A 21688-nucleotide genomic window follows, 5' to 3' on the forward strand; every position below is an offset into this window, starting at 1 on the left:
ATTGAAATCATGCTCCCGCCAGTTGTTCCAATAGTCTGATCTGACCTGATCTGCTGAAGATAATCGGACGATATATATACCTCGACACGGCTCAAGCAATGTTTACCCGCCACAATGATTAGTATCTGCCAAATGTTTTGCGTTTTCAAGGCATAGCCGTTAGATCTCTGCATGGAGATTCGTGCTGAGCAGTGCACCATCCACACAGACCACGCATCATTTTTGCCATACCATTTGCAGCATATCTTCCCGCCGGTTGCAGCATCCGTCTTGCTAGGTTGTAGCATGCTGCCTCATTGGACACACCATGTGCCCTTGACGATTGTAGCGCGTCGTCCCGCCGGTCGCAACATCGGACGTTGATGATGCTTGCAACATTTAGTCACAATGCCTGTAGCGTCCATTGTATTTGCTTGCAGCAATGCTTGCAACATTTTTCCCAGCCAGCTGCAGCATCTAATCGTGCCGCTCGTAACACCACTACTACGCCGATGTCACTCTATCGACACTTCGTTAAGTCTCAGTCGACTGCGCTATTCTAGGCACATGCTTAGAAAAGTACATTCAACAATGAATCTAATGATGTTGATTTGTTGTTGTATATGTTAATATTTTTTACTATAAACTTGTCAAATTTTGCCGAGCTTGACTTTGACCAAAGCTCATACATGAAGAAACTAAAAACGGAGGGAGTACATATGCATGTCCTCTAACTATATGTGGTTGTTCGTTAAAAAATACGTTATGATATACGCTGCAAAAAAGGACAAATTTTTGGTCCAAGATCAGCAGGGAGAAAATCTCCCATATTTTTATGTACTAGATGATACCCCGCACGTTGTTGTTGCGAGAAACGATTCGTTTTCTTCTTCTTCACAAGTGGCCGTCGCTTTTGGTTCTATAAGAGCATCTCTAGCAGACCCCGTATAAGTGGTCAAACCCGCAAAATAACTGTTTTTTGCAGTTCCAGTCAAAAAAACAAGCCCGAACAAACCCCTTAAAATCGTCCGACCCTTCAAAATTTTTAAGGGCCCCTGCAAACGCAAACGCGAAACCCTCATATATGCAATTTTGAGGGCAACTTTCCCAGGGCCCTGCATACCGGTCAACGTTGGCGGTTGAGGAATCTTTGTTCCCGCCAACGCCATGAAGCTCGCCCGGCCGCCGCGCCCGTCCGCCTCCTGGCCACCGCGGCCGTCCGCCCCGGCCACCGCGCTCGCCAGCCGGCCGTCCGATAGCCGGCCGGCCCTCCGTCCCGGCCGCCGTGCTCGCCTGTGGCTCCGCGGCTCTCGAACGGAGCTAGCTAGCTAGCTCCTTCGGTCCAGCCGCCGATTGCGCCTGCCCGGCAGCCCTGGCCTCTGCACGCGCCGCGCTCGCCTCGGCCGCCCTGGCCTCCGCCCATGCCGCGCTCGCCCCGGCCACCCTGGTCTCCGTCCTCGCCGCGTTCGCCTCACATTTTCTCTCGTCCGCCTATCCGCTGGATTGACGCGAGGAAGAGGACGACCTGCATATATTCAGTATATTCGGAGAATATTTTTTTTTACGGATTGATTGTACGGGGTCTGAGTCTGTCCACGCCCGCGTCGGCCTGCATATACCCTTTTCCACGAACTGCAAAAGTCTTATGCGGGTCGGGATTTTGCGGGGTCTGCTAGAGATGCTCTAATGACTCCCTTTTAACTAACAAACGCATGGGCAGCATGGTGGTTGTAGCTTCATGCTTCCACACTGGAGACCCTGGTTCGAACCTGGCTTACTTCCCCTTTTCCTTTACACCTCTCGTTTCTTTGGGGCAGATTGCAATGCCTTTCAAAAATTCATAACTTTCAAACCCTAACTCACCTCTCATTTTTTTGTTTTTTTCGGGCAGATTGCAATGCCTTTCAAAATTTCATAACTTTCAAACCCTAACTTCAAATTTAAACTCTCCCTTTTCCTTTTCACCTCTCTTTTTTTATTTTTTTCGGGCAGGTTGTAATGCCTTTCAAAATTTCATAACTTTCAAACCTTAACTCCAAATTTAATATTTTATATAAAAAATCTTCAAAAAATGTAGATTTCAAAAATGTCTTGCGTGCTAATCATTTCTATAATTTTGTTTAGTATGCAATCTTAATTAATATCTTTTTCATATGCCGTGCAAAAAATAAAAAATATCTTCTTCATATGGGGTATTTTAGAAATGCCTATTATTTCTGTCATCTAATAAATTGGAAACACTTTGAGTACATTTTTTGCAGGAACACTTTGAGTACACTTTAAAAATCATCCCATCTCTTTTTTTTGCACAAAACAACTTGTCATGTTGTTTGTCATGGGGCATCGTGAATTTCTAGGGATTTGCTGATGTTGTCGGGTGTGTATGTATAAGGGGTGTTTTTTTTCTTCCGTTGCAACACACGCGCATGTTTTGCTATGTAGGACTATATAGTTTTTCTCGGTCAGACATTGCATTTATCTTCCTTGATTCTTTTCTTTGACACTTAAAAATATGTTAAAAAGAGATGCGTACATCTTGTGCTATTTTTTTGTATGTGCAATTCAGTATATATGAATCCAATAACGCTTCATGAAATACCTTACTGATCAAGGTGACAAATCAATATTTTCCTTATGTTTGGCTAATTGTTATGTCTCAAGACAAATAACGATATTCATTGCAAGAGAGTTGTTCACCTAAGGCAAAGCTACGTGAAGGTAAGGGAACAGGAGATATAGAGGCAAAAGTTGTTAGAAGGTGCTACCAACGCATAAATGTTCTTATTGATGAATGTGATGTGATGGCATAAAATGTCACCTCTTCATGGTCAATGATAATTTAGTGTATGTTCTATTACAAGAATTTGGCAGAAGTCCTCTGCCCAATGATGCGATGAGTAGGAAGCCGTGTGTGGCATTATGCTTGCTTGGTGCCTCCACTATAAAAAAAAGACACATCCGTGACATTTTGGACCGAATGAATTTTTTTTCTGTCATACATATGACACTTCTATGACGATAATTGTGACAGAACCCGGTATCATCATAGATGTGGTGGGCTCCTACTTCTATGATGAAAAATCATGACAGAAAATGGGGTTTTCGTCCTGGGCGGGCCGGAGACGCAGTTGCATGACATTCTTTGGGCCGTCCATGACGGAAAAAGCCGTGGTAGAAGCGAGGGGTAGGAAAATTTCAGGGAGTTGCCGGTTACGGTGGGAGGTCAGGGGCCGAGCGATGCGCGTTTCTCTCGTACACGTACGCACGTGTGTGCGATGCGTTGGCTCTAACTGAACCCGAGCGAGGTGTTGGGCTCTAACTGAACCGAGCGATTGTACTGCAGGTTACGCGTTACTGAAGCCGAGCGATCGATCGATGGCTGTTAACTGAACCCGATGGAGCGATTCCTTCGCAACCGCTACTAACTGAAGCCGATCGATTGGATGAACAGTGAGCGTTGCGGGGGGGGGGGGGGGGGGGGGGTTGGATGAGCAGTGAGCGGTGGCGTTGTCTCTGGATGAACAGGACCCCGTGGTGTGGAGGGCTGGATGAACAGTAGACGGTGGAGGGGTGGCCGTGGAGGGGTGGTTGAACAGGACCCCGTGGTGTGGAGGGTTGGATGAACAGTAGACGCTGGAGGGCTGGATGAACAGTAGCTGGTGGAGGTGTGGTTGAACAGTAGCCGGTGGAGTAGCACGCGGTGGAGGCTGGATGAACAGGAGCCCGTGGAGGCTGGAGGAGGTCGACGGTGGAGATGAACAGTATCCCGTGGAGTCCCGTTTTGCGGTAGGCCACACCCCTCCCGATGAACAGGAGCCCCGTATCGACCGTAGGAGGTCCGTTTCCTCCGTTTTGTGGTACGCCACACCCCTCCCGATGAACAGGACCCCCGTTTCGACCGTAGGAGGTCCGTTTCCTCCGTTTTGCGGTACGCCACACCCCTCCCGATCAACAGGACCCCCGTTTCGACCGTAGGAGGTCCGTTTCCTCCGTTTTGCGGTACGCCACACCCCTCCCGATCAACAGGACCCCGTTCCGAACGTGGCCGGTCGAACACAAGGTTGTTTCCTCCGTTCTGCGGTACGCCAGACCTCGTTTCCATCGCCTGTTCCGTCCAAGCGGGTTGGCTCCCACGCGTTCCGTTGCCTCCCGATCAGCCCTCGCCGTACGTATGCGCGACTAGGCGTTCGAGACCCCGCCCGTATGTACACATACGTGGCTGTATTTTCTTTCTTGCACCCTGGCCGCTGTACGTACGTGTACATGCTACGTGCGCGCCTCTACTACGACACGTGCGCGCCTCTACATCAACCAGTATGTACGTACACGTTCGTGACCAGGATGACAACGCTACGTACGCTTCGACCAGGTGGGTCCCAACTGTCAGGCACTTTTCCTTGCCTGCGAAGATCTAGCTGGTGGATCCCAGCAGTCAGGGGGGCGAATCGTTTTGTTTTTTTGCCCGAACGCACTTCCTTGCGTGCGAAGGTGTAGGTGCTGGGTCCCAGCAGTCAGGGGGGCGAATCGTTTATTTTTGCCCGGACGCACTTCCTTGCGTGCGAAGGTGTAGCTGCTGGGTCCCAGCAGTCAGGGAGGCGAATCGTTTTTTGCCCGGAGCACTTCCTTGCGTGCGAAGGTGTAGCTGGTGGGTCCCAGCAGTCGGGGGGCGAATCGTTTTTTTCTGGACGCACTTCCTTGCGTGCGAAGATGTAGCTGGTGGGTCCCAGCAGTCAGGGGGGCGAATCATTTTTTTTCTCAGACGCACTTCCTTGCTTGCGAAGATGTAGCTCGTGGGTCCCAGCAGTCAGGGGCAAATCATTTTTTCACGAAATACGGTGGCCCGTACGATGGGTCCCCGCTGTCAGGTGGAGGAATAATTATTTTGCGCATAATAAGGAGGCACTTCGTTGCGGCTGCCGTGGACCCAGCTGTCAGCCTCTCCACGTACAGTCCATGTCCGATGGAAGTCGTTCCTTGGCCACGTTGACCACGCCACGCTGAGAGCACCACGGCGGTGGACGACGGCGAGGCCTAGGAAGGGGACGACGCGTTGTCGGGGAAGACGCGGCAGTGGATGCACACGCGGAGAGAAGTACGAGGGTTCACTGGTTCGGCTGCGCTGCCGTCGCCGCAGAATAACAGGGGGTGTGGGTGAGTGGAGGGATGGCCTGGCCAGCGGTGGGAGTAGTAGGGGGCAGTGAGCCCTCCGCGGCAGCACAACCGGTCACGGGAGGCAGGAGCAGGCGGCACAACCGGCGTTGCTTTGGGTGGCTGGAGCAAGAAGACCAGAGGTTGAAGAAGCACGATGGCCGTTGGATGGACATTGGACGGTCACTGCAGCTAGAATCGTTTATATTGACTAAGTTGACAAAGCCTTGGTACGTCAACTTAGTAGCCCCACAGGTCAGCTTCTGAAACGGTGCACCCCAGATGTCAGGGGGAGGAATCATTTTTTGGGCGGGTGAAGCTAGAATATCCGAGATTGAAGAAGAAGCACGGCATCCGTTGGATGGACATCCAACGGCTACTGCTGCTAGAATCGTGTGTTGACTATAAGTTGACAAAGCCTTGCATACGCGTCAACTCTGTTTTTTTAGGGGACGCGTCAACTTAGTAAGGCCAGAAGTGTGTGGCAGAGAACTTATAGCCCATTTGAGATTTGTAAGAATGTGTAGCCCATTTTTGAATTCTAATTGAATTTACTACAGCCCATTTACAGTTTGTTAAAAGTACAGCCCATTTCAACCAGCCATTCAAAACAAAATTCAATAAAATTTTCCACATTTTGATGGGATCCGAATATTTTTATCCCAAAATTTCTAGTCAGATTAAATACAATTTCAATATAAATTTATATTACGTAAAAATCCAACAAAACATTGCGCTCGCAACCATTAATGAAATTAAAATTTTCAATATTCCAAAAATAATATTTTATAAAGTAATCATTGTTTGGTGCATTTTTTATAGTTACTACCCAGTTTTTATAATTACATCCCATTTATTGTTTCTTAAAGCACATTTTCTTGTTAAGCCTAATGCATCCCTCCTAGGAAAGATTTGCAGCCCAGCGGGGCGGAGAATAACAACTTGACCTTGTCTGGGTATTCCTCAAAAAAAAATATAGCTGGGCTAGCCATTTTTAGCTTGAAAAAAATTAATATCTAGGCTGGATATCTGGCCTGGGCTAGACGGGCCACAGCCCGCCCAGTTAATACCTGCAGCTATGTTTTCGTTATTGTTCAAAGGACAAAAATTAATATCTGGGGTAAACATCAAAAAACTCTGCAGTGCTCACACCTCAAAAACACAAATACTGCTGTCGGCCGCTTCTTTTGCAATTCCCTCGTTTATTGACTACTCCCTCCTTTCCGGTTTATAATGCTCAATTCAAAAATCTCACCAATCAAGGTAGATGGCGAGTGGTGGAATACTTTTTGTAGTTTTGCACAAGCACCTAATTAATGCTCTTGTTATCCTCAAAAAATTATGTTTATCAATGCATTAATTGCAATGCATGCATGCATAAAGTACATGCATTGGTCAATTTTCTTTTAATACTTGCATGCAATGATTTAATGCACCTTGGAATCTGAACATGTGATGGAAACAAACCAAATTGAGCCTTATAAAATGGAAAAACTAAATTTTTTAGATAAGCCCTATAAACCGGAAAGGAGGGAGTACATAGGTTGACAATGATGTGGGACCGTGATGTCAGGAAACCAGGAGGAAACAAAATAAATTATAGTTATATATATAATAAGGAGGCACTTGCGTACGTGAGGCTATGGACCTGGTGGGTCCCCATTGTCATCCTATCCAAGTAAAGTCATCTCCTCGCCCGCACGCGCTTTCCGACCGGTGCAGGCGATTGCTCCGCCATCAAACGACACAAGTGCCTTCCGTCCGTCCATCTGCCGCACACATTAATGATACGCGGTTGCCGAGGCGGCTACTCCGGCGCCACACATCCGTCCCTCCGCCCGCCCACCATTGCTATATAAACTGCTGCGCCGGCCATAGCTGCAGTCATCCGCATCCGTTCCCTTTCTCCTGTCCACACCACTACTGCCCACCATGGCTTCCTCGCGCTCCAGCGCTCTTTGGGACAGGCGGACGACGGACCACAAGCCGGCAGGCAGCCAGAGGACGACGACGTCCCAATGGAGAACATGGTAGTCGACGATCCGGCGCCAACCCCCTCCTTCGCGCCATGCTCGCCGGTGCATTGCACCATGACCATCGGCGAGGCCCGTACCCAACATATGGACAGGGTGAGGCAGATGCGTGAGGAGCAGTTTCGGGAGGCGCAGGCCGACGCCGCCTACAACCACCATCTCCTCCAGGAGCACCTGCAGGCGGAGGAGCAGATCGCCGCGGAGCGGGTGGAGCAGGAGGCGCTGCTCGACTCGTACCGCTCTCCCCACAAGGGCCGCCTCGAGCGCTGGCAGTACCGCATGCGGGTGGCGGAGGCTGCGGCCGCCTACAAAGAGGCTAGCAAAGAGGGCGATGAAGCGGGTGAGGCGCTATTTGGCGAGACCAGGGACGAGGCAGAGGACAATGCCGGCTCCGAAGAGTCCCCGCTCCGTTGGCGTCGACGACGCCCTACTCTGCCGAGGCCCCGCGGCGCCAACAACGAGGCATAGGACACCGCCGGCTCCGCCGAGGCCCCGCCCCGCCAACAACGAGGCAGAGGACATTGCCGGCTCAGCCGAGGCCCCACCCTGCCGGCAACGTGGGGGAGGATTTCCACCGCTCCGCTGAGGCGCCGCCCGCCGGCAACGAGACAGAGGACATCGCCGGCTTCGCCGAGGCCCCGCCCCGCTGCCAACGAGGCCACGCCACACAGAAAACAAGGAAGAGTAGAACACGGTAGGTCGCCGCTACTCGGGTCCAAGTAAGGCCACCGCTGCTACCCTCCGGTTGAAGCCAAGCTAGGCGGGTTGACCATTGATGGCCGGTTAGCTTCTTGGCGGCGACGTGGAGTCGGAGAGCTGCGCTGGAGAAGAACGCTGCTTGTACTTAACTGCTGGTGCAGTTGGCTGACTGACACGTGGGCCCAACAGGCCACATGTCAGTTACGCAATTGCACCTGCAGTTAAGTCACTGAAGCTTCTGTTCGGCTCAACGGGACACAGGTGGGTAGCTTCGGTTAATTAATTATACCTCTAGCGCACCCTTTTTTAGTTTTTTTTAGAAAAGGAGGATGGCCCCGGTCTCTGCATCTGGGAGATGCATGCGGCCACAAACACCCCTTTTTAGTTGAAGAATGTATGAAATGTAATGAAATCAGGCATGTTTATATGAAATCCGACCGTGTATGAATGAATTTATTTCGATTAGTTCGAATTCCTGTATCACTGGCATTGGATGAACATGCAAAACAATACGTACTAGCATTATTCCCAGGGTGATCACCACGTTTGTAGCAGTTTCACATGTACTCCCTCCGGTCCTTTCTAGTCTGCATACAAGTTTTGTCTGCAGTCAAAGTACCTCTACTTTGACCAATCTTATACAAAAAAGTATGCACTTTCACAATGTGCGAAGTAAAAAGGAACAGAAGGAGTACAAAGAGTTTGAGCAGCTTTTTAGCGTTTCTGTACATTGCAATCAAACACACAGGCCTGGCAATTCATAGAGAACATTCAAAACAATCGATGATTTTGCATCTCAGCGACTCACATGTCAGAGGCAATATTTACTTCACAACTAAAGAATAAAGAAAAAATTGCTCGCCGCTGCTGACAGCAAAGGGCGTCCCATTCGAAAATATCAAACTCATATCTTGCTAAAATCAATGAGCAAAATTTGACAAGGTTGTCCCATTCCAAAATATCAAATGCCTACGATTGTGGAATGGGCAGGGTTTGCCATGAGTTCGGACATTGACACGGCACCTCGTGCTAAATAAACCAGCTGTTCTTTTTGTGCAGTTCCACCAAAATCAACCAAATTCGCGCAGTTTGTATGATTTCGCCCTTATATGTTGCAACGCCTTGAACTTAAGGGCACCTCCTTTCTTGTGGTGGAAATGAATGATTCGATGTATTCATGAACATTTTGTGCAGTTCCCGTTGAAATCAAGTTGAGCACCCCTGTTTGCACAAATACAAAAAAGTGATTAGTATAAAGCAAACTGTACTATGAATTGTCAGTTTCAACAGGCACATACATGGTCCATGTAGAGCACACTTTTAGAAAAATGGAACTCACCAGAAAGAATCCTAAAACAACATTGTACTCGCGCATCACAGCAAAAAAATGGAGATTTGTCAGTCCTATTATAGCGTGCTATTAGCAACGCTATGGCGCGCTATTTTTTCAGTGGTGCTACAGCAAGCAAACGAAAACCAGTAAATTGACTCCCGAGCATCTATTGGAGGAAAGACCAGTAGAGAAAACAATACAAAAATTTCGACAGTTTTTTGGCATGGACTAGTATCCTTAAAATTGGTCTGTCTATGTCACAACTAGATATGAGATATTATCTCACATTTAACTCCCTCACCCTTAAAAATCATGGGAGGCTTTAAAAAAAACAAAGGTGAGTGAGTTAGGGTCAGTTCTTTTTTTTTTTGGGTGAAAGGAAGATTTTATTTCATCAATTAGGACATAAGTCATTCTTACAAAATCAAGGACGTCTCCTAGTCCCGAACCCAACCACACCATAGTGTGACCTTCTGTCCGTCCAAAGGAGGCCAGATAATGGCTTGCACCATTCTGTTCCCTACGAACATGAGATAGCTTGAACATCCTCCCTTCCCTCAAAAGCCTTTGAATTTGATCAACCAACATGGTATAGCGAGACTGGTCCTTGTCCGGGCCATTAATCATGTTAAGAGCGACAAGGCAGTCCGTCTCTATTTCTATCGGCATCTCCGTCCATTGCAGGGCGAGGTTGATGCCCTCCATGCAAGCTGAGAGCTCAGCCTCCAACGGTTATGTACATGTGTGCAACTCTCTACAGGATGAGAAAATGATGTCACCGGTGGAGCCGCGCAGAATCATGCCCGCCCCCGCAGTTCCTGATGTGGCACAGAACGACCCGTCAACGTTCAATTTTGCCCATCCTTGAGCCGGAGGATACCACCTGGGTGGGGCACCATTGATGGGATGAGCATGCGGTAATGGCTTGTTGGGAGTCACCACATCCACAACTTGCTTTCCTTTAACTGGATCAACACCTGGGTTGTTCTGCACACCAATTAGTGAGTCCACGTAGCTTAGAAGATACCTCTTGGATGCTTCAACCGGGGGCGGCTGCTTATGGTGTTTTATCTCATTGCGAACGTGCCAGCAATGCCATAATGTCATCATGAGCTCCAATCTCTCCGTGTCCTGCAGGTCGCAAAGCGTTTGGGCAAGCCACTCAGGGCTCGTCCGTTGAAACGACGCTGGCAGGGGAATCCGCCACTGTTCTGCCATCACTTGCCAAAATGCCACCGCTCTAGGACATCTGCAAAATGCATGAAACGTGTCCACCGGCTCCATCGCGCAGAGGGGGCAGTGGTCAAATACTTCCAAACTGCGTCGTTTTTTATTAACCCATGTAGGTAGACAATTTGTGATCAAACGCCAAGTGAAGGTGCGAACCTTAGGAGGAGCAGGGCACCTCCATATAGAAGCCCAGATGGATCGTCGCCCATCCGGTGCCCTGCTCGCCGTGACTGAAGAGGATCGAAGATGGTCCTCCAGAGCAAGTCGGTAAGCACTCCGTACTGTGAAGCAACCATTCCACTCCGGTCCCCACGCAAGAAGATCCTTACGCATACGAGGTGAAGTTCGAATTTTGGCAATCTCTTCTGCATCCACCGGAAGGAACGTGTCATGAATACCGTCCATACGCCAACCACCATGATTATCCAACAACTCAGACACCCGGCGGAGACGGCGTCGGCCTTGTGGTGTCACCGGTCGTCCTCCCCCATCCCGTGGAATCCATCCATATTTTTTTTGGTCGATTCTCCCAGAATTGCCCCCCTCCCCAGCTTCTCCCAGAATAGCAACTCCATATTTTTATTCACAATCCTGTGCATTCAACTCGAGGCCCATCTGATGGCGCGCTGGGAGCTCCTTCCTCCTCCACTGGTCTGGCCTGGCTATAAAATCTCTGCTAGCTTCCGATACTTGGAGTTGCGCCACCCCAGGCGACGTTGTTTCCCATCTGGCCATCATGCAAAGGCAAGGCGTGATGCTAACCACATCTCTCACGCGCGCCACGACAGGTGCAGGCTCGGGACCACGACCGTGTCTGAGGTGGCCGCCGTCGTGCTGATGATACTGTGTAGGTCCCTCCCTTTGTTGCACCGGCGATCATGGTAGGCTCCGGCTCCTCGAGTGATGCAGCGGACCGTCCCCTGGAGCTTCTACTCATCCAGGCTCCGCCGCTCCCTAAAGATCGCGGATGTGGCCGTCTGTGCTCTTCTCGCCGTCAGTCCCAAGAAAACCTCTCCACGCCTGCTCCCCACTACTCTCCTGCACCAGGGTGCTCCCCCAATCACGATGGACAAAGCGAGATGATCCAAGGCAGTCCCAGGCTACTCGCGACGCAGCGAGGCATGCCAAGGCAAAACATTGGGTGACCACGGGTGCCCAATCATTTTGCGAGGGTGGCAAATCTTATGCCTCCGTTTTGAAAATAAAAACAAAAAGGAAACCAACCCAAAACCATACAGCATGAAGACCGGCAACACAGTTCAAGAGTTTTAGCAAAATGCTCAGACTAACTAAAGCCACAAGCAATGTTCTTAAAGCCGAGTAAAAAGTAGTAGTAATTAGAAAGAAGCATGCATTAATTACCTTGTCAAGCCTTTACGTCCAAGAGATTCGACCATGCTGCCGATTCTACCTTGAACTGCTTTCTCCATGCTGTCAACATATATAGGAAGCCCATAGTTATTAGTTGTGTGGATTACCGTAATAGTTATATCTGTCTGCACCAAGGTTTAGGGCCAAGACAGTAAATCCCAACAATTATACGTACTACTATTGGCGATTCCCAAGGGGATGGGTTATTGAAACTGACAGGGGTAAGTGGACACTTAAGGCTGACAAGTTAATTAGAAACTCACCTTTGTTAGAACAATGGGCAACTCTTTATCTTCATCCCCCCCGAGAAATTGGACATCGCTAACGTTGACACCTTGAGTCACAACCATTCCACACAAAAAGCTTGTCTGTGCATTGCATGTCTTCCGTTTCATATTCCTTTAGGGTCCTTCTTACCTTGATTACTTTGGTGGACTGTGGTGACAGGATCCCTGCATGCGGTTCTATTCTGTACGACGCGGAATTTTCTTTACGAGACAATGTATTGAAACCGACAGTGTGATCTGTAACATTGACTATTTTAAGCAAGCGCAACATGGACGCCCTCATGTTGGAAAGGAATGTGAACTGGAGATGTGGAGGATCAAACTGAATCAACTCATCTGAGTTGCATAAGCTGCTTGTCTGCAAAAAAGAAGGGGAACAATGCAGCTGTTTCAATTCAACAAGTCTGAGGATTTTAATGAAGACAAAAAAGATATAAGACAAGCCGAATTGTGTGCGAGTAGCAGGACAAATGTTTTGTTTTATATTTCAAAAAAATGGAGGTAGCAGGACAAAAAAATGTTGCAAAGCTAACAAATGAAAAAAAGAAGTTAACCAACGCACGCTCTTTGAGCTTTGAACACATTCATTCATTGCATAATTATTATGGAACTTACCATGTTAGTATAAACAATTGGCAACTCCTTACCCCCTTCGTATTTGGGCCAGTCATAAAGGTCGATGGCTTTGGTACCTTCACTCACTAAGCAACTCCATACAAGGAACTTATCGTCTTGGCATTGCATGTCTTCCTTTTTCTTTGGTACCCTTTTTACAACGAGCCTTTGAGTGGACCCTGGTGGCATAACTGCACCGCAACGATATGGGTAGTACAGGGCCACATTTGTTTCTAGGTTATGTGTACGAAAACCAACATAGTAGTCTGTACTGTTGACTACATTAACTGAAAAAACCAAGGGCTTGTTTGGCATCAAGGGGAGGCTGAGCTCAAGCGGGTCAAACTGGATCAGCTCCTTTGAGCTACATGTCGGGCTTGCCTGCCATGCCAAGAAACAAAATCATCATCAGTTTGGTTTTACTCATTTAAATAGATCATCATTTACCAAACAAGAAAATAAATTTTGTGTAATTAGGAACTCACCTTATTAACAATAATAAAGGGCAGTTTCTTACTCTCTTCCTCAACCATGTAACCGGTGATGTCTATGCTTTCGACACCTTCAGTCACAACACGGCTCCACACAAAGATATCATCCGTCTCATCAATTGTCCAATGTAGCATTTGTCTATTAGTGGATCGTGGTTCCAGGATTCCTTTCGATATTGATTCCTTGTCCCGCGTTGCATTCCTGCTGATGACATATACATTGAAAGCAACGTAGAAATATGTAGTGTTGCCTACATTTACTATGAACTTAATTTGCTTGTTTGGCAAGTGGGGTATGCAGAGCTCCGCGGGATCCAACTGGATCAGCTCATCTGAGGTTAATGAGCTTATCTGCGAAATAAACACGACTTTCACGCAATGAGAAAAAAATCTTCACCTCTCGAATATATAAAGATGGACTAGAAGTTTGTCACCATCAGCAACAAAATATCACCAGTGGGTTTGTAGCGCATCAATCGTCACAGAGAGATGGATTCAGTGATCATTTGACTACTTAGCCCCGCCTCCTCCCATAATTATGGGAGGGAGGGGGGGAGACGGTAGTAGTATGAAATTAAAGCTTAATCAGAAATCACAAGTGGGTCACCATGTTTAGATGCCATTCATTATGAATATAGTACTCTCTCCATTCCATAATATAATGCATCCGCTCTTTCTGAGATTTAAATTTGACCAAAAATTTAACCAACATGGACGACTGCTGCGGGAGCAAAAACTATACCATTGCAACTTCTTTCGAATACGAATTCAATGGTATAATTTTTGCTCCCACCGCAGTCGCCCACGTTGGTTAATTTTATGGTCAAACTTAAATCTTGAAAAGCACGAGCGCACTATATTATGAAATGGAGGGAGTAACATATACTACTATTCATGATTTATGATACTCACATTATGAGTTTCCTTCCTGTCTACCAAATACAGGCGCGGTCACTAAATATTCATTGGAAATATAGTCTAGTTTGAATAGTTAAGGGTATGGATTTTGACTTATGACGTGTTGTGGGGGTTAGGTTGGGGTTGGTGTTGGGTTTTACTACTGAACCAACTTGACGGGGGTAAATTTCTATCTTAGATCTGGTGAAGGGGTTGGCAGGTGGACATGTCCGATGGAATGATCTGTCCGGATCTGAAGTAGGTTGCAAGTGGTTTGGCCGATGTGTGGGCTCGAGGATCAGTGAGTCAGATCCGGGTGAAGACCAGGAATTCGAGCGATGTTATGGCCGCGAGAAGACCATGGTTGTTGGCTCTTCAGCATGTCTGCTAGATTGTCTCGGGTTGTTTTTGTTGCAGAAAAGTCCGTGTAGTGATGGTGACATGCGACAGGTGGTCTGGTCGGTGATGTACCGCAGCACCAGCCTTGCATATCTCCATCCGTAGCTTTTCTCATAATCGGAGCTGCATTGCCTAAATTGCATGTGGCTGATTGCTTGACTTCGATCTCCATGACTTCGCGCGACCTTTGCCATGTCTGCTTTCTCGATGATTGCTTGTGGTGGAGTCAGAGATGTTTGCTTGAGGAGAAATGATGACAATGATGGCAATGTGCTATGTTTATGATGTTTTGTTCTCAACGGCGTGCGTGCGTGCGTGCGTGCCGGGTCAGGAACCAGGCCATATGGGCGTTGTATCGGTTTTCTTCTAGTCTTCCGCTAATTAACCAAGCCAGTCTCTTCTTCTTAAGTAGTGAAATGGAAAATCTTTTGCCTTGTTTAAAATATCCTCAAAACTAAATCTATGTCAATACAATATTGAAAAGTTACTATTGCAATATTAGGCAATGTGTAATCAAAATACAGTTCTAAATCGTGCAATAGCTATTAAATAGAACTCATTAGTCTACATCAGAGTTAGAAAACAGATTGTGATGCCATGTAGCCTAGTTTATTTGTAGGCTTTGAAGTAGATCACTAGAGTTGGAAAAAGATATAAGCGTTGTTAGTTCATGATGGTATCGACAAGAAAAAACATTGCCTTTTGAAATTTAGAATTTCTATACAGCTAATTAGAAATATGCATGAAGTAACTATAAGAATTTACGTGATGTCGCAATTCTACAAGTTTAAACTGAAATTATAGAGAAATGTCATGTTGGCAACCATATGCTGTTTATTTAATGAGATCCGCAACACCTGTTATGATCTAACATCCGAGAAGCACCTATGTTAGTTTCTTTATGCCAAAATATTACAAAGTGTTGGTTATGTAATCATGACAACAATATTCAACATTTACTTTTACTAGTAAAAGTTTGTGTGTTCTATATAGCCAGCCAACCAGGTGCCTTTATCCACCTTCGTTGTGTTGCAAATATTTTGGCAGCTGGTTGCGAAACATTGATTGCAAGAGTAGCATCCTCATAGGGGTGGGTCTGGTTGATGTATTAGGGATGGATATGTAGAGTTGTTTCCATATTCTTTCTCCTTTTTTCTCTTGTAGTTTTTGTTTGAACTAAATTTAATCATGTTTGATCAAAAAAATTGACAAATGTTTGATAATTTACCAAATTTTAGTGGGTCCCTTTCATTTCAAAATAAAAAACCATGGGAAAGCAAAGATGCACTCTATCAGTTTTTTTATAATAAATAGAGTAAATAATCATGAATTTCCCCTCAAGAAAAATAGTTAACTAACCTTGTCGAGAACAATGGGCACCTCTTTGCTCTCTTGTTCATCCGTGTAATCACTAGGTTCGCTGTCTTTGACACCTTCAGATAAAATGCCAGTCCACACAAAGTACTTTTCATTGAACTGCTTATATTTTAATGCATCTTTCTTTTCTTCTCTTGTTACCATAAGTTTTTGTGTGGATCGTGGTGGCAGGATTCCTCCCGGTGGCTCTGTGTGGTACCATGCCCTATTTGTTGGCCTGCTGTATGTCTTGAAACCAACATTGTAATCTGTAAGGTTCACTATCTTAATTGAGGACAACACCTTCTTTTTTGGCAAAGTGGGAAAGTGAAGTTCTGGTGGATCAAACTGGATCAACTCCTCTGAGATAGATGAACTTGTCTGTTCAACACAACATAGCATGTATAAATTCGGAAGGGTAAAATATGCAATTAGAGAACACAATGCGAGAGATTGATTACAAGGGGAAAATTTAATAAAATGGCTTGTGCATCAGTTGGCGCAATGGACAGCGTTCGGTCCCATTTTCAAAACACGTTCGGTCCCCTTTTCAAAACATAGCATAACAGTTGTATATATGTACCCAGGTTTGCGGAAAATACAGTCAAACACTAAGCATATGCTATTCTATTCAAGAAACTACTACCCATGTTCCTGAAATAAGGCCGATAAAATTTTAAAAGTCAAACAATTTAACGTTTTACTTTGTTTTTAGAAAGAACACATTAATATGTACAATACCTCCCCTCCACTCCCGAGGCGCTCCCGCGGGCGCCCTTGGGAGGGAAACCTAGTGCTGCCGCCCCCGTCCCTTTGCCCAATCCCCCCTCCCTCGCCGCCGCCGGTGGCGTCGCCGGCCAAAGGCCGCATGGCGCAGGCGGCGGCGGGGTGGCTCTCTCCCTCGCGCGGGTGGCGGACATCGCGGGACGGCATCCCCTGCTCGGTGGCGTCGGGCGCCGGCTTGCCTCTGCTCTGGCTTCCCTCCTCCGCCTCGCTCCCTGGTGACCTGTCGGCGTCGCCTCCTCTCCTCCTCCCCCCTCCACCTCGGCTCGTGGGGTTTTGGAGGCCCGGAGGCGTGCTGGCGGCGGATCTGGCGCCCCCTGCCTAGATCCGGCAGGTGGTGGCGGTTGGCGGCTGCAGGGGTGATCGGCGGCCCCTCCAAGGTGGTGGTGCTGCAGCCGGGGTTCATCCTCTCCAGTGGGGTGGCTGGACACCGGCTGGACCTGGCCAGGGCATAGAGACGCGGGGGGTGTGTGCGCGCGGCCGGTCTCTTGCTAGATCCGTCCGGATCTAGCGTTGGGGGCCGGCCGGTTGCGCGTGGATTCGGTGGTGCGTGCCCGGCGGCTACGGCGCTTGGAGCTCGCCAGGCGACGCGGGTAGGGTAGCGGTCGGGTGTGACCACTGCTCCGGCCATGGGCCGTGCCGTGGGGAGGTCCGACGGTGGTGCTCTCCCGGTGTCGTGGCGGCTTCACGGTGGTTCGACGAATCTGCCCGCGGTGGCGGCCGGCTTCTCCGGCGTCTGCTTGTCTGTGTTCGGACCGTCTCAGCCTTCGCCCCATCTCCTCGTCGCCCGGGCGTTGCTCCCATCAATGGGCTGGTCCTCTCCTAGCTGCGGTCTACCGCTCGTCTCGCGCCCAGTGTTGCAGGACCAAGCTCGTCTCGCACACGATGCAGCAGGACTAAGCTTGTCTCGCGCACGGTGCAGCAGGACTGACCTCGTCCCCTTTTTGGTGCTGCAGGACCAAGCTCGTCTCGCGCACGGGACCGCAGGACGGGCCGGTTGATGCCAGCTCTGTCCGACCTATCGGGTCTCGACGCTGGGGTCGCCCACGGGTGCGAAAGGTGGGACCTTTCCGCTCGTCTCTTTTGTTGGGGTTGTGGCGGGTCTCCGGTGAGGTGGTGTCTAGGTCTTGGATGTCGGGGCGGCGGCCCTGGTGGTGGTTGCGCGGTGCTCTTGGGGAAAGCCCGTGCCTTGGTGCTGCCCGATCATCATGGCCATGTGGGCGGCATGGTTGCCGGGGTGTGGTGTTTGGTGGCAGTAAGTGTTGGCCGAGGTGAAAACCTGCTCTATCTTCGGACGGACCGGCGGCGGCGGAGATCGTTCCCTTTTTGAAGGCGTCGTCGCGGCTCTCATTGCCCATCATGCGGCTCCAGGGGAAACTCGGATCCTTGGATCAAGCGGTGGCGGCACTCCAGTGTCGTACCCTTCCTAAAGGTGCCGCCTTGGAGCACATGGTCTGTCATATGTAGCTTCATCTGTTCGTGGTGGTAGTGCTAGGGGTGGTGTTGCTGCGCTCAGCGCCTATGTATCCTGCCCTGGGTGTTTGCGCGTGTTGTGGTGGTGTGTGCTTGTACTAGGTGCTTGTTGTGATCGGTACTTTATATATAAAGCGGGGCGAAAGCCTTTTTCGGTATATGTACAATACATCATGACATATATTTTAGTGGGATATAGTTGCTGATTGTTTTTTTTTTCTGAAAACTTGGTCAGACTTTACATTATTTGATATTTTAGAAAACTTATAGGCCTTCGTTTCAGAAACGGAGGTGGTAGTAAGCAAGTAGTTGTTGTCATTGGCAGCACATTTGGTTCAATATTCTTCAAAACTACATATGGCTCTTCTTATCCTTCATGAATCTACTAGTGTTCTATTTCTGTTTGTCGCGATTCATATTTTTAGAAGTGGAGGCTAATCAAAATAAGTATGCTCAAAAGTGTTCTAGTTGAGCCATATGAAGCTCAGTAGCAATAGAAAAAGTAAAAGGTATGGGAGCTCCAAAGGTCAGCACCTGAGGACATTGATGGGGATATTTAGGTCTTTCAATGTGTCCGAGAAGAAAAACAAAAAGGAAAAAAAAATAAGACATATTCATTACATGTAGAGAACTCACCTGTGTAAGAACAATGGGCAACTTGGTACACTTTGTCTCGGACATGTTATCAATATCTCTGGCTTTCGGATCTTCAGTTACAATGCCGCTCCACACCAAAAACTTGCCTTTGCACTCAGTGTCTTCTGGTTCCTTTCCCTTTGCTATCCTCTTTACCAGGATTACTTGTGTGGACAGTGGTGGCAAAATTCCTTGCGACGGATTTGCGTTGTACCATGCTGAATTGCTTTCCTTGGTGCATACACCGAAACCGATGTACTGATCTGTAATATTGACTATGTTAGTTGACGACAACACTATCTGGTTTGGCAACAGGGGAAAGCTGAGCTCGGGAGGATCAAACTGAACCAACTCGGTTGAGCTTGTCTGCAAAATGGAACACATATAGCAGTGGATTAGTTGGTGCCTGAGAAACATTCAGGCAGAGAACTTTTAGTATTTGGTTCATCCAACACTCGCACTCAGCGCGGAAAACAATTTGGAGTGGTCTCGACGGGCGCATATCTTGTCTAGTTTTAACAGTTGAGAGTGTCTAGTTTAGGTGTTTGAGAGACATGTTGTCATCTTGTCGCGTAAAGTACATCAGCATATAAAATAAGGATGAGGCAGCGGGCGAGACTCTCTAACATCCATCTCGGAAACGCCAATCCATCTACGAGCAATGGTGGTACAAGTAGGAAAAGAAAAAAAAAGAGTAAGAGCAATGTGTTTCTGTAGTTAGGGAATTAACTTACCTTAGTAAGAATTAAGGGCAACTCCATGCTCAGCTCTATCTCCAGAGACAATGGCATTCCATATAAAGAGCTTGTCGTCGTTCCTTGGAAATCGAGGTCGCTGACTTTGACGCCTTCACTGACAATGGCATTCCATATAAAGAGCTTGTCGTCGTTGTACTGTGTATCTTGTGTTTCCTTTTCATTTATTAGCCTTGCTACGACGAGTCTTTGATCAGACCGTGGTGCTAAAATTCCTACTTCAGTAACCAGATGGTAGGTCACGGCCTCATCTCTTCCAGGCATAATAAACAGATGAAAACCAACATAGTAATCGGTGAGGTTGACAATGTTAATTGTGGACAAGCCTGTGTGGTTTCGCGGAAAGACGAGCCGTGCAGGATGGTCCAATCGGATCACCTCGTCTCCTGAGGTTGAGGTACCTGCAGGGCTACTTATCTGCAGAAAATGGACACAACTCATGATTCCAGTTACTCCCTCCGTCTTTTAAAGAGTGTACTTCCAACATTATTGAAAAGTCAAACTTTTTATGTTTGACTGTATTTATACAATAATGCACCAACATTTATGACATCAAACTAATAGCATTAGATTCGTAATAAATATATTTTCATCATATACTTATTTGGTTTCACATACATTGATATTTTTTGGCACAAACTTGGTCAAACATTGAGATAGTTTGACCTTCCAACAAAGTTAGAAGTATACTATTTGAAGGACGGAGGGAGTACTACTTAAGCTCCTTTATTTTTATTAGGCGGGATCAGAGAGACAAAACTTATACACGAGTAAAAAAAAAAAGGGCACTCACGTTATTATTGTTAAAAATGAAGGGCAACTCCTTGTTGTCTTTAGCACTGCAGTGACCCTTCAAGCTGCAGGATTCGACACCTTGAGCCACAATCATGTTCCACAAAAGTATGCTTTTTTTGCACTTAATGTCCTCTTCATTGGGTACCCATTTTACAAGCATTCTTTGAGTGGACCGTGGTGCCAGAATCTCTCGACGTGTCTCTGTCTCGTAGCACCCAGACAACTCCTTCAAACGGCAAATATTGAAACCAATGTAGTAATCTGTAATGTTGACTATATTAACCGAGCAGAGTGAAGCCTTGTTCGGGGGGCAAGGGAAGCTTAGCTCGGGTGGATCAAACTGGATCAGCTCATTTGATGAGGTGGTACAAGAAGAGTTTGTCTGCAAAATTGAAGGCAAGCAATCGTAGGTGGATTATTAGTCTGACTCGGCGAGAACCAAAATTATTTGTTCATTCATTAGTGTACAGAAGAAATGAATTGATCAGAGAACATTGATAAAAGTGGGATGCCAGCTATGAACATGGGCTGTGGATTTGGTTGTGTGCATCTTAGCTATGCAGAGCCCGGGTGTTACTCGTGATGCGTTGTGTCCACTTGATGCTACATGTTGAGATAATAGAATCGCGCTTTATCAAAAAAGAAAAAAAGCTGTTCAAAAAAGATGGTATCCGCTTGCTGCGTCGTCTTTCTTTTGTTGAATTTTCTTTTGTCGAAAAGCTAGGGAAAACCCGTAGAAAACCGAAAACCCGAAAAAACCGGAAGTAAACCATCAAAAAATTCGAAAATGTGGGCGGGAAAATAGAAAAAATAAAGTCCGGAGGGAACACACCGAACACGACACGTGGCGGTGACTGAGAGCGCGCCAAAGCCCACCCTCAAGTAATCGTTGGGCGCCTCCTCAAGAAGTGCTCGTTAATTAGTTGCTCTCTGTTGTGTTGGACATCATGAAAACTTCTTTAGTGTATTTTGAGTCTTATTATGTTTCTTGCCTCGGCTTGGTAGACATGTAGTCCTCAAGGCCAGGTTACTAAGAGCATCTCCAGCCGCGCCCACAACACACCCTTCTCAGGCGATTTTTTTCGCGCCGGCTCCCAAAAATCGGCCCAGCTGCGCCCCCAGAAGCACATTTTTCGCCGGTTCGGGCCGGATTTGGCGCCAGCGGAAGTCGAACCCGGCGCGCTGGGGGGCCCTCGGGGGCGCCGGGCGAAACGGTTTTGGCGCGGACTAACCGCGGGCCCGCCGAGTCAGTGACACGACGCTTCTCGCCGCTTCGTCGTCCTCATCGCCTCGGTTCCCGTGGGGGGAATTAATGCCAAAGCTGCGGCGCGCTGTCGCGCTGTTCAGCATCCATTGATGCCTCGCGGGCGGTACGCACGGAGGCCACGTGGACGCCGCCCGCCCGCGG

General features: G+C 47.7%; 1 protein-coding gene across 5 annotated transcripts in view; it reads right to left on the bottom strand.

Moving 5' to 3' along the window:
- Positions 1 to 8980: 8980 nt before the first annotated feature.
- LOC123072711 (uncharacterized) overlaps positions 8981 to 21688 on the bottom strand; it is a 33180-nt gene continuing 20472 nt past the window's right edge. For 3 of the 5 annotated variants that reach the window (XM_044496320.1, XM_044496322.1, XM_044496321.1), the window contains exons 9-17: positions 20279 to 20662; positions 19465 to 19902; positions 18731 to 19096; positions 15842 to 16219; positions 13181 to 13537; positions 12696 to 13076; positions 12057 to 12438; positions 11785 to 11853; positions 8981 to 9080 (exon numbers count right to left, since the gene is read on the bottom strand). In XM_044496320.1, coding sequence (XP_044352255.1) covers positions 12115 to 12438; positions 12696 to 13076; positions 13181 to 13537; positions 15842 to 16219; positions 18731 to 19096; positions 19465 to 19902; positions 20279 to 20662 — 2628 coding nt within the window. In that variant the 3' untranslated portion in view covers positions 8981 to 9080; positions 11785 to 11853; positions 12057 to 12114. Of the gene's footprint in view, positions 9081 to 11784; positions 11854 to 12056; positions 12439 to 12695; positions 13077 to 13180; positions 13538 to 15841; positions 16220 to 18730; positions 19097 to 19464; positions 19903 to 20278; positions 20663 to 21688 lie in introns of those variants that run through there. The other 2 variants (XM_044496323.1, XM_044496324.1) reach the window with 2 other exon arrangements.

This window comes from Triticum aestivum, chromosome 3B, assembly GCF_018294505.1.
Source record: "Triticum aestivum cultivar Chinese Spring chromosome 3B, IWGSC CS RefSeq v2.1, whole genome shotgun sequence".
Lineage (NCBI taxonomy): Eukaryota > Viridiplantae > Streptophyta > Magnoliopsida > Poales > Poaceae > Triticum > Triticum aestivum.